Source organism: Eptatretus burgeri, chromosome 1 (assembly GCF_056783735.1).
Source record: "Eptatretus burgeri isolate ZD-2024b chromosome 1, Ebu_testis_v1, whole genome shotgun sequence".
NCBI classification, from domain to species: Eukaryota; Metazoa; Chordata; class Myxini; order Myxiniformes; family Myxinidae; genus Eptatretus; species Eptatretus burgeri.
In genome coordinates this window covers 150,863,072-150,876,018 of record NC_140961.1, presented here as the reverse complement: position 1 = coordinate 150,876,018, position 12,947 = coordinate 150,863,072, and the positions used below count along the sequence as shown (strand labels likewise).

Here is a 12,947-nt window from a genome sequence, read left to right as displayed (position 1 = left end):
TCAACAATTGGATTTTTTTTACACTCAACGACTTTTAAACGATACCACTCAGCTATTTTCATTGTTTACAATGAACGATTTAAATTGCTGTCACTCGCCTTTGTTTTTTGACGCTGGGGTTTGGAAATTTTAATTGTTTCTATTGAACGTGCTAAATCGCTCAAACCCCACTATTGAAAGTAGACGCTTGCGCTCAACAATTGGATTTTTTTACACTCAACGACTTTTAAACGGTACCACTCAGCTAGTTTCATTGTTTACAATGAACGATTTAAATTGCTGTCACTCGCCTTTGTTTTTTTTTGTTTGTTTTTTTTTGACGCTGGGGTTTGGAAATTTGAAGCGTTTCTTCTGAACGTGTTAAAACGATCAAACTCGACTATTTTAAATAGACGCTGCCGATGGACAATTGGAATCATAGCCAAGCTAGACATCGAAGTGTGAACATCCTCGTCATGCCAAAGAAAAGTTTGAAGAATGCTGCAAATAAGTGTCCTGGCCGTGGCCGTGGACGCTGACGCAAGGACGATCCATTATACCGACGTCTTTCAGCCTATGAGTAACTTAAAAGTAACGTCTGTCGATGTGTGGCAACGATCGCGTAACGTGCCAACAACACGTTAATCATAGGTTAGAAATAAGTTTCGGGTACGCTAAACATTACCTCGGCGTGTCTCAACTTATGATTAACTTACAAGTAGCATGTGTTGACGTCTGTCAACGATCGCAGACCATGCATACAACTTGTGGCCAGCGTAGCGGAACGTGTGAGTCATACGCCGGCATACGTCGTGAAATTTCAAGCATGAAAAAATTTGAGGACAACCGAAAAGTACAACGTTTAAAGCCAACGTACAACGACGTATGGCAGTGTTTTTCAGCGTGCTCTCAATGTTATCAAAACTTACCCATAACGTATTCAACGTGTGCCAGCGTTTTAGAAAAAAAATTCAAAAATCGGCATACGTTGGCTAAAACGTCAAGGTGTGACCGGGCCTTTAAAGTGGGTGTCCCATTTGCTGGCATCATTATTTGGTCTTCAAAGATCCCATGGTTTCCTTCGCGAAGAGATGCATGGTACAAGAGCTGTCAATGCAAAGGAACAGATCACTCGATGTGTGAGCTTATGTGAGGCGAACGGAAAAATGTGAGCACACCTCATATCGTGACTGCTTTGTTGAAAAAAAAAAAGAAAAGGTCATCAGAAGCATGAAGTAAAATCTTTTTTTAATTATATTTTTTATGGGGTTGATTTCTTTGCTCAAATTATTTGGTTTGCTTCGGAAGTAATTAGCTGGGGAGTGGAAGTTGTAGGACCTTAGGATTGTGGAGCAGAAATTGTGCGGGTGCAGATACATGCCGGGATGATGTCCAAGCACTGCCCATGCTGATTGCTTTTATCCTTCATTCCATCTTATGTTGTGTTGCTCCTCAAAAAAAGTAAAGTGTTACCAGCTACTCAAGTTGTGCGATTGATTTGGGGATGTTACACTTAAGCCATGTGGGAAATGGCTTTCAGCGCTGGCTATGCAAGGGCTTGGGACGAGCCACACCTCAGGACAAGCTACATCATGACAACTTCACACCATGTATAATCCTCTCCGAGCATGCTGGTAATTGCCAGGTCCCTTCCACCAATCGAGCCGCATCTATCATACCCATACTGTTGGCTCCGCCTTTCTTCTCCAAATCCCAAAAATAACAAAATAGCGATTTATCGGCCAACTTCTGCATAATCCATGAATTATTTTCTTCACAATTACCTGATCCTGCACCTGTTTCTGGACATGAGAGAATCCATCCAACCATACTTAACCTATCTCTATCATATCTCTATCAAACGATTAATTCATTCCGAGCTTGACATCTCATGCATATATCAGGAATTTGAACGGGTAAATTCGTGAAAATGATGATCTTACCCTATCTTGTCAAGATATAGTGCATACAGCGAAGTGCCAATTAATAAAGCATGCATTTAATTTCCACGACTGCAGAACAGATGTGTGGAATGTACGGGTGCACTGCACTCGATTTAAAAAAACCCTTTTTGGTGGCCTGTATATTTATGCACTTTAGGGTTGGGGTTATGGTTATGGTTACTAGTAACGTGTTGATATCACGGATATATCGAGCACACAATAATTTTGAACTATACAATTACGTAAAAATGTGCACTGCATACAAAATAAATGTACGTCGATTATATGTACATTTGACCAACGTTGGTAAATTAACGCCAATTTAACAACATATTGTCACCATTGGACCAATGTTGGGAATACGCTTCTGACCATTCTGAGTTTTGCCTATCTTTTGCCAATGTTGGCCCAATAATATAATGCTGTCTGGGTCTTAACTCATATTTGCATGGCCAGTGAAAGTAGAACCAATGACAGAATAGCTCACAGCGCAATTGTCCCCATACTACATCAGAGAGTCCGTCATCATCATGGTGACTTTTCAACTGTTCTTTCCAAGCTGTTTCAGATCAGAACTTGGTGGGAACCAAAGGTGGGATGGGGTAAGTAAGTGTGGAGTTTGTCTTTTCCCTTAAAAGATTTTAATGTTCATATGATTTCTGTCACAAGCTTTTCAATAAAGTAGAGTCGTTATTGTCCTTCTAATATGGAGGATACACGGTGCTGGTAGTGTGGTTATTGTAGCATTTTGCGACACATGTAAGGTGGTACCACAAGCGAGGGAGATTGTGAGATTTCGCCGTTTCGGAAGTTGTGAGTTGGATTCAGCAATGAAGATATCAGTTTGAATTACAAAGCAGTTGTTGTGTCATTATCAAGTCACAATACAGATGTCGTGGTTTTTTTTCCTTGTGTTCTATTAATATAGAGTAAATGTGAGTGCATGGAACCCAGGGGTAAGTTTTAAAATTCAGTCCATTTGTAGATAAACCTTTTAGGTATAATTGTGTTAAAGTCGATTAACCAAATTTTTATTTTATTTTCTGTAATTGATGCTGATGAACAATGCCATTAACAAATAATAACATAATAATTAAACTTTAAATATAATCGGTTGATTTTTAAAATATTCCTCAAAGACTGTTCAACAAGATATACTTAGGTATTTTGGTGAGATTGTTACTTATATAAAAGAGGAAAGTAGTTCAGTGACACCAATGCAATGTATTAAAGCAATGGTGCAACTTTGTTGGGAAAATAGTTTGTTTGAAATGTCACATAAACTTGCATTAACGTTTGTCATTTTTTCTTGCATTCAGGTAGCAGTGACCAAGGAAGAGAAATGTAAATTTATGGGAATACAGGACTTGCAGAGTGTTGTGAAGCAAGGAGACATCATGCTTGCTGGGTTTTTCCGTGTTCATGCAACAAAACCAAGTTATGACTCCTTTTTCAGGGAATTTCCTCAGCAGCCGGATTGCTTCAAGTAAGGCTTTTGTTTTTCATATTAAATATATATTATGTATTTCTTTTGCAAATAAAAACGATCAGCAAACTTGTTTCATAAACCACATTTACATATGCTTAAATTACAATGCTTTGTTCATCGATGATCTGTCATTGAAACTGTCAAAACTTTTAAAGTGAATGTTTTGTCCACTTGGTACAGCAAAATTTATCGAAGCATTATATCAAGTGCTTTTGGAAGAAAGATTTTTATAAAACTTCTGTAGTTTTCCTCTTGAAAGTGTTAAAATCATGTCTTCAAAATCTCCTTTATGTGAGCAGGTTTCAAACTCGATTTTGAATATGTTTAGCTTGTAATCTCCATCGCCAGTGAACTCTTAAATCCACAGCAATGCCCTTCAGTCACTCAGCAACATATTTTTGTTTTTCCAAACTCCAAGACAACTCAACTGATCATTTTGAAACTCGGCATGATGATTCATGACATCAACCACAAAATCCAGTGGAGCCCTTTTCTTAATTTTAATTCAGATGGTGAGATAATTTACGAATTAACCTAAAATGCCATCGATGTTTGTACTATGTCCATGACATATTGCGAGATTCCGACATCTCAAGAGATGTTTCGTCGTCGTTTTAGACTGTGGGCCAACAAGGCAAAGGACAGCTAGAAATAATTTTATGTGACCATGATCAAGGAACTCCTAAAATAATGGATATGTTGTAGCTGAATAGTTGATAAATCTGAAATTACTTGTTGGTACCTCAACAATCCTGCAGTTTATTTTGTGGACCACTTTGAACAGGTAGGTATGTTTTTGGCATTTTGGCCATTTTTCTGTATTCTCTGTTCTGTAATTTCAATGCCTGTTCTGTCATTTTAAGTTTCATGGTAATGAAACTCATTCAGGTCACAGAACCCAGTACTTTGTTCAAGTTGATGAAGTTCCACGATTCTGGTCTGATGAGCAGGTGAGGTAGGGGTAATGAAAGTGGGTGATTTCCTTTCATTTATCTCCACTTTCATTGCATTTTAACAGATTTTGCAAAGTTGTTACTACAAGAATTGTAGTCGTATTGGCCTGAAACTTCAGGGCCATGAGAAGATGATAAATGGGGTTTCTGGGACGCCCATTCAAATGAATGGGGAAAAAGGAAAAACCTTCTGACCCAAGCCGCAAAAGCTCAAAATAGGAGACTCATTTTCTCCCCACCTATCCCCTTCCCTCCCTTACAAGCAAATGTAAAATTGAGACTTATTTCCTCCCCTTCCATACAAGCAAATTTAAAATTGAGACTCATTTTCTCCCCACCTATCCCCTTCCCTCCCATACAAGCAAATGCAAAATTGAGAATATGAAAGCTTGAGACTTACTGATTAACGCACTTCTTCCCTTTCATATTTTCATTTCACTAAAAGAGTGAACCAACCAATATTTGTGTATGTTCTACTTTAGGGAATAACTTCATTTTCTTTGAGCATTCATTTCCATCGAGTATATTCACAAAGAATAACCTGGAATTAGGTTCTTGGTTTAAGTATTGATGTGCAGAAATTTAATGATAAACTTCTATTAATGCTCTTATTTGACCACCTCCTGAGCCACATATCATTTTGAGATTGTAGTAAATTATTTTTCCATTGTTCATTTGATAAACATCAAAGTTTTCAGTCCATTCAAGGACATTAATTTTTTTTCTTTACATCCACCAAGTTGTTTGTAATTAAATTTATCCATTTATTTGTTTTATCTACTTTTACCCCAGTTATTTCTTCAATAAGACTTATTTGATATTTCTCGCATTCTTTATGTTTCCAATTTAAATACCAAGTCTGATTACATCTCCACTCTTTGCTTTGGTTATTGCTTGGTTCTATCATTTATCAATCAGTAAAAAGACAGCGTTAACCTGTTAAAATTCCAAACCCAATACCTTAAAACTTATACTTCTAACCAAAAAGAAGACTATTGATTCCACTCTCTAAAATATATCTTTTGTCATCAAAAGCTCCTAATGCTTTCTTATTTATCCCATCTGTATATAATTGATGTTGATAACTTCTTATTGTATTCATTTTTCTCTACTCTTCCTTCTTGAAGGTTAAACAGTTGTAATAATGTTTAAAGTTTATTGTTTCCTTGATTATATTTTTCTTTATTTCCTTTCGCTTCTTATCACACCTTTCAATGTTATTATTATCAATATACATAAAAGCATAAGACTTTGATCTCAATCCTATAAATTCCCTCATGACCTTCCCACCCAATTCATCTTTAAAATTACCAATAACCTTTTTATTCTTTGATGAAAACAATACATCACCTGACTTATAATTACTCGTAACATAAATATCAATATTATCAATCATATCCTCATATACATCACTTCTCTTAATTTATATGTATAAAACGATCTTTATCCATATATAACAATGACACATTATCATTATAGTTTGATTTTAAATTATTATCGTAATAGTCATACATGAACGACTTTGACAAGTCAAGAATTGTTGTTCCGATATAAATAGGTATATCCATTTCAATACTCTCTTTTTTCAAATGAATCGCACAAAAGTTCTCTGAAAACACCTCCGCTCACTCAAAACTTGGTCTATTAATGAATTTTGAAGCTTGTTTCCAAGATTTAGCAAGTCTTATGCTTTTGTCGATTCCTAACATTTTCCATTGTCTTTCCAAATGCAGCATTATTCATTAATTTATAAAAGTCCTTCTCAAAATCAGTTCATGCTTCTGTTCATATTTTTGTATTAAAATCAATATATTTCTTTAACCAATGACTGTTTATATTTCAAAATCCTATGAATTTTTCTCACTCTCAACCCAACAGATAAATATTGTCTCAAAAACATAACTTTCTTTATCATTTAATGTGGTAAGTCGTTTTGCTGTAGATTTACCTTATATATTAAATGACTGTTGGTAATCGCTTAACCATTCTTTTCTTGGAATTTCTTTATCAGGGGCAGAAGTTAGGTCTTTTTGTTTGTTATGAAGTTCTTCTGGTTATTTTAAATCAACCTCAAAATAATATCCAACTTCAGCTTCATTCAATTATTTTTGAGGAGACAACAATGTCATGCAAAACTTTTTCATAATGTTTTTCTTCAAACCATTTCAGTTTTCCATAAGGTAAAGATTGAGACATTGCCAACCCATACAAATTGTTAGCATCATTATCCATCAGGTAAGAGTTGTCCTCATTCTTATTATAATCAGGAAGATATTTATTATTTGCTTTAGAATATCTCTTGGAACATACTTGAGATATTCCTCCTCTTTTAGCCTTCTCTATCATTAAAAGCATATCGAGATCACCGACTAATTCCAAATTCTGTTTTATCATTTTCAACATAGCACTCCAAGCCAAATCCGGGGCTGTGTAATAGTGAGCGGGGTCTAATCCATAATAATTTTTATGATGACAGACTGTTCTAAAAGTTTCAAACACATCAGCCAATAACAATCCATCAGTTTTCAGAGACAAATCGTGATATTCTCCAAGATTCTTTATATTAAACTTCTCCCAAAACATTTTAGCTTGTGAATAATCTTTATCGGAAATATGAGTTTTATTCAACTTGCGAAGAAACTTTCCCTTGAAGGAAGTTGTTTATTTGTGCTTTTAAACTTCTCAAATGAATGCATAGAGTCATACGGATATATTCCCTTTTGTGATAAGAGATCAATCTGTTCTTGATTTGAGAAATGTGATTTAAGATTTGGTAAGTTTTTAATATTTGATGCTAAGTTCGATAATGGACTTGCCATAAACTTGTATGTGTCAATAAATCTGATAAGGGTTATGGGGGGTGTATGAATTGTATTTGTGAATGAGATGTATTTTTCATCTGTGTTAGGAATGGCAGAAATATCTCCAGATGTCTTTGAAAGTTCATTGATAAATAGATGTGTGTCAGAGTGAGCGTTGTTGTGAAGAAAGACAGGAATAAAGTTTGGCGGCTGGTTGTTAAGATTACAACGGGAATGAGCTGGACCTCTATATTTTCCAGTCAGATGGCAATGATCCTGAACTTAGACCTCTCCCTCAATTTTATCCTCACAAATATGACAGATACTGTTCTTTCTCAATTCCTTTTTCTCTCCCTTTGTTAATGACATTCCTTTATCGGTTTTAACCATTATTTATCTTAGTCTAATGCAGTCTTTTTGCAATCGTCTTACAAACTCCTCTGCGGCATTTTCTCCTCCATAAAGTTCTAACTTGTATTCATCACCAACAGATGATTTGATATAATAACAGAAACCACAAGGAGTATGTATTTGATATTTATTGTGCATGATATATTTGGATTTGGAGAAACAGTATCTATCTTTTCAAGGATACTTTCAAAATCAGAATATCTCACAAACTGATGTTTTATAGATTTGTTAAAATCTTTGAATGATAAGTTTGAACCTGCTTTTGATAAATTGATTATGCTTGATTTTTGATTATTGCAATATTTTGAATGTTGATTTCATCATTCTTTTGCATGAAAGGAGTTCAGACATCTCTTACAAGGATACGTTTTACAATTTCTCTTGTATAGATGTGATTTCGTTAATCTTGATAAATTTTTGATGGAAGCATAATGTGATTTTTCCTTTGAAGTAAAGTAGAGAAGGTCAATGTGTGTTTCGTCATTTTTATAGTTGTTTGAAATTTTTAATATCGGAACTTTGTGTGTATCCGTTAATCCATATACATTAAAAGATACATTATTTATTTTCTCAAATTTAGGAATACCTCTCAATGACATTGGAAAATTTAAATCTTAAACATTTAATGTATTTTCGTATTTCTTATAATGTTCAACCCTTTCAGGATTCCATTGTGGAGGATGTCAGTGAGCAAGAACAGATTACAGAAAACATTTATCTTTGTTTTGAATATTAACAACCGCTTTCTTAAGTTTTATCTAGTTTGCTAAATCAATATAAGAAGAAGCTTGAAGAGGATCTGAATTTAAGATGTGTATATCTAAAAATATTATTTTTGTAATAGGAAATCCACTACCGACTGAAGTGTTATCAAAATCTTGTTCTTTGTCTCTGGAGTTCATCGTAAACATCACATCTTACAAAATCTTGAAATGATGAGATAAAGTGAGGGGTTGTCCTCATAATGAGAGTACTTTCATCTCCTTCTCTTGCCATTTTCAATTTTACTCCCGAATGAAACGTAAAAGTTTTCATTTCACTTAATGTGATTTTAATTATAGTTTCAATTCTCTGTTTAACCATATCAACATCTTCAATGATTGAAGATGGTCCGGGGTCTTGAAAGCGAAACAATCTTATTTTGATATGTCCTTTAAATGCCCCATCAGTGTTTTCAATGGAGAATTTAGTGGCACCTTCCCTTTCTTCATTGTTCTTGTGTTTGCATGATTGAAGGTGTTTACTATAATTTTTTTTAAAGAATATCATTTTCACATCTATCACAATGTTTTCTTTCTTGGTCAAGTGCAGATATTTGTCTGTAAAGTTGAATGTGTGTTTGTTGGTTTGAAGTGTTTTTTTATTATAAGATTTATATTCACAATTACAAACATCGCAGTACATTGTATTCACCATATTTATAAAACAAAATGTTGCTTAAAATAAAATTTTCTTGATGAAAATTTCCGTTTAATATATAGGTTTAATTTAACACACCTCATTTGCCAGGAAAATACGTCATCTCTCCATGATTGGTCAGGGCGCGTGTCAGGGCATCTCGATTCCCCCCCCCCCGAAGAGGCTTTGCTTCTCATGGAGCCCGCTCCTAGCCCATGGGCTGAAAAATGTCAGATTCTCTCATTTGACGCCAGGCCAGAACGAAATGCTTCCTGAGCGCGCGAAGAGCATGGACAATGCGAGTGAGCAGAGTGTAAGGATGGAGCGAAGGTGTCGGCGTGCTGTTGTTGTTATCGTTGTTGAGGTAAAATTCGTATTTTGTTAAATATTCTTCGTGCTTAAAGCCCAGTCACACCTTGACGTTTTAGCCAGCGATGGCAACGTATTAAAATTTCTGTAAAACGCTGGCTTACGTTGAACTTTTGATGTTTTTTTTTTAAAGATTCGGATGTATTCATAGTGACTTGGTCTTATGTATAACGCATTAGTAATGGACACAGAACGTTTCGTTGTGTTATAGAGAACTTATACCAACGAATGCTGAACCTGTTGTCAGCCTACACAACCTATGCCCAACGATAGTCTAACTTAGGCATAGCGCGTTGCACGCATCGCTGACGATGTCATGACGTAGCCTATTAAAAGGATGACACACAATGATTCGAATCATAACTGCCTTAGAAATGGAAGTGTCAACATCGCAGTCACACCTTGGCGATCTTGCCAGCGTATGCCGACCTAAGAAAAATGTGTCTAAAACGTTGGGGCAAGTCAAATACGGTATGAGTAAGTTTGGTATACGTTAGTAGAATGCTAAAGTACGCTATCATATGTCGTAGTAAGTAGAGTATGTCAAGAAATTTTAAACATGTTCAAAATTTTACGACGTACTTGGCGTATGACACACGTTCTGCATGCGATGGGGATAAGTTGTACACACGATATGCAGACGCTTACACACGTCCACAAAGGCTACTTATAAGCTACTCATAAGTCGAAACACGTCGCGGTAATGTCTTTTTTACGGAAAACTTATTTCGAACTTATGTTTGACGTGCTTTGAACCAATTCTTTACGTAGTCCCAACACACAAAACGTTGGGGCAAGTCAAATACGGTATGAGTAAGTTTGGTATACGTTAGTAGAACGCTAAAGTACGCTATCATATGTCGTAGTAAGTAGAGTATGTCAAGAAATTTTAAACATGTTCAAAATTTTACGACGTACTTGGCGTATGACACACGTTCTGCATGCGATGGGGATAAGTTGTACACACGATATGCAGACGCTTACACACGTCCACAAAGGCTACTTATAAGCTACTCATAAGTCGAAACACGTCGCGGTAATGTCTTTTTTACGCAAAACTTATTTCGAACTTTTGTTTGACGTGCTTTGAACCAATTCTTTACGTAGTCCCAACACACATTGACGTATGTAGACGTATTCCAATGACGTCTTCCGGTCGACAAAAAAATAAATGAACGTGTTTCTAACTTACAACTGCCATATAAAGACGTGTTCCCAGCGATTTTGGGAATTTGTATATAAAAATGGTGTTCATAAAAGGGGAAAACAACAGTGTTTTCGAGTCCTTTTTGAGTCGATGTCCATGTCAGCAGTAACAATTACAGTATCAGTATCAGTATTAGGATTAGTAGTAGTTTGTTCACGTTGGCAGTAGTATGTGAGTGTGAGGGGGAGGGTGTGGGTTATGATGGATCCTCCTTGCATCCACGTGTCGACGGGAAGGAGACATCTTTGCACCATTGTTCGAAGTTCTTCGCGGCTAATTTTTTTATGGGGCTTTTTCAACAATGAGCTATGGCTTGTTTTTACGATTTAGGTCTATTCATAATGGGTTGGACAAATGCACAATGAACTAATAATCTGCATAGAGCGCTTCGATAATTTTTAGATACGGTATACCAACGAATAATTATCGTGTAGCCGGCGTTGAAAAACTCTGCCCAACGATAGCCTAACTTATCCATATCGTGCGGCAGTTTATCTTTGACGGTGATGTGGGGTTTGCTATTCATATGCTGCCACTCAACAATTTAAATGGCTGCATCTCCACTTTTGAAAGTAGACGCTTGCGCTCAACAATTGGATTTTTTTTTACACTCAACGACTTTTAAATGGTACCACTCAACTATTTTCATTGTTTACAATGAACGATTTAAATTGCATTCACTCGCCTTTGTTTTTTGACGCTGGGGTTTGGAAATTTGAAGCGTTTCTTCTGAACGTGTTAAAACGCTCAAACTCGACTATTTCAAATAGACGCTGCCGATGGACAATTGGAATCATAGCCAAGCTAGACATCGAAGTGTGAACATCCTCGTCATGCCGAAGAAAAGTTTGAAGAATGCTGCAAATAAGTGTCCTGGCGGTGGCCGTGGACGCTGACGCAAGGACGATCCATTATACCGACGTCTTTCAGCCTATGAGTAACTTAAAAGTAACGTCTGTCAATGTGTGGCAACGTTCGCGTAACGTGCCAACAACACATTAATCATAGGTTAGAAATAAGTTTCGGGTACGCTAAACTTTAGCTCGGCGTGTCTCAACTTATGATTAACTTACAAGTAGCATGTGTTGACGTCTGTCAACGATCGCAGACCGTGCATACAACTTGTGGCTAGCGTAGCGGAACGTCTGAGTCATACGCCGGCATACGTCGTGAAATTTCAAGCATGCAAAAATTTGAGGACAACCGAAAAGTACAACGTTTAAAGCTAGCGTACAACGATGTATGGCAGTGTTTTTCAGCGTGCTCTCAATGCTATCAAAACTTGCCCATAACGTATTCAACGTGTGCCAGCGTTTTAGAAAAAAAATTCAAAAATCGGCATATGTTGGCTAAAACGTCAAGGTGTGACTAGGCCTTTAGTTAAATGTGCTTAAAACTATTTTATCCTCCAACTTTTTTCACTTAATTAATAAAATGTATCAAGACACAAAAGACAAGTTTCAATCAATCTCTTCATTTGTAAAATATAGTGAGAAATATGTCGAGGATGTAAAATTGAATAAAGATAAATATAACAACTATTCGATAAAAAACATTTTTGGTGAATAATATAAGCTCTTCAATTTCCTTCAGTGGAAGGGCTTTTAGTATATCTGGAAGAACATCAATTAAAGTAGCTCAAACAAAAGTTTCTCCTCTCCTTCTGGCAATATATTCAAAACTAGAAAACGCAATGAAACAAGAAAAAGCATTAAAAAAAACCTTATGGATGAAGCTTTAGAAAGAAAAGATAAGACCATCTGTAATGTGCAAGGAGAAATTTGTACATTTTTCAACAACCCAAAAGATTTAAATCTTGATGAAATAAAGGATGTTAATATTGTTGCGAAGCTGGAAGCAATGAGCACTCAATATTCAGGTCCCCGAAGCTTAGTTATTTCAATAAGTATGTGCTTCTAGTTAGAATCCATCCCCTATGTTTAATGGGAATTAAGTGTACATGCACTGCGAAGTTATTTTATAGATAGGATTTTTACATGAACAATGATAACAACAACAACACGCCTGCACCCTCGCTCACGCCTACACGCCTAACAAAACGCCTACACGCCAAATGAGAGAATGCGACATTTTTCAGCCCACGGGCACAGAGCGGGCTCCAAGAGAAGCAAAGCCTCTTCGGGAGGCAGGGAATCGAGATGCCCCAACACGCCCCTGACCAATCATGAAGAGACGAAGGATTTCCCTGGCCAATGAGGTGTGCGGAGTTGAGACACAACCCCTCTCCCCCGACGCCAGAGAGGGAAGAAGTAGGCAGGATGGCGTGGTTAGCTGGTTCTTCTGGTCTCCTTGCATCGCCAGCGTCTGCTCTCATCTCGTCGCCGGCTTCTGGTCTCATCATGTCGCTGGCATCTGCTCTCAGCTCGTCACTGGCTA

The 12,947-nt window shown here is 36.6% G+C and overlaps 1 protein-coding gene and 1 long non-coding RNA gene across 2 annotated transcripts in view; one reads left to right on the top strand and one right to left on the bottom strand.

Moving 5' to 3' along the window:
* The window catches only part of LOC147035745 (extracellular calcium-sensing receptor-like), a 145,062-nt gene that overhangs the window by 77,743 nt on the left and 54,372 nt on the right, over positions 1 to 12,947 (top strand). The window contains exon 7 of the mRNA XM_085847225.1: positions 3,242 to 3,408. Within this exon, the coding sequence (XP_085703351.1) occupies positions 3,242 to 3,270 (29 nt within the window). The 3' untranslated portion in view covers positions 3,271 to 3,408. The remainder of the gene's footprint in view (positions 1 to 3,241; positions 3,409 to 12,947) is intronic.
* LOC147035746 (uncharacterized) overlaps positions 1 to 12,947 on the bottom strand; it is a 137,341-nt gene that overhangs the window by 108,029 nt on the left and 16,365 nt on the right. The window lies entirely within an intron of this gene.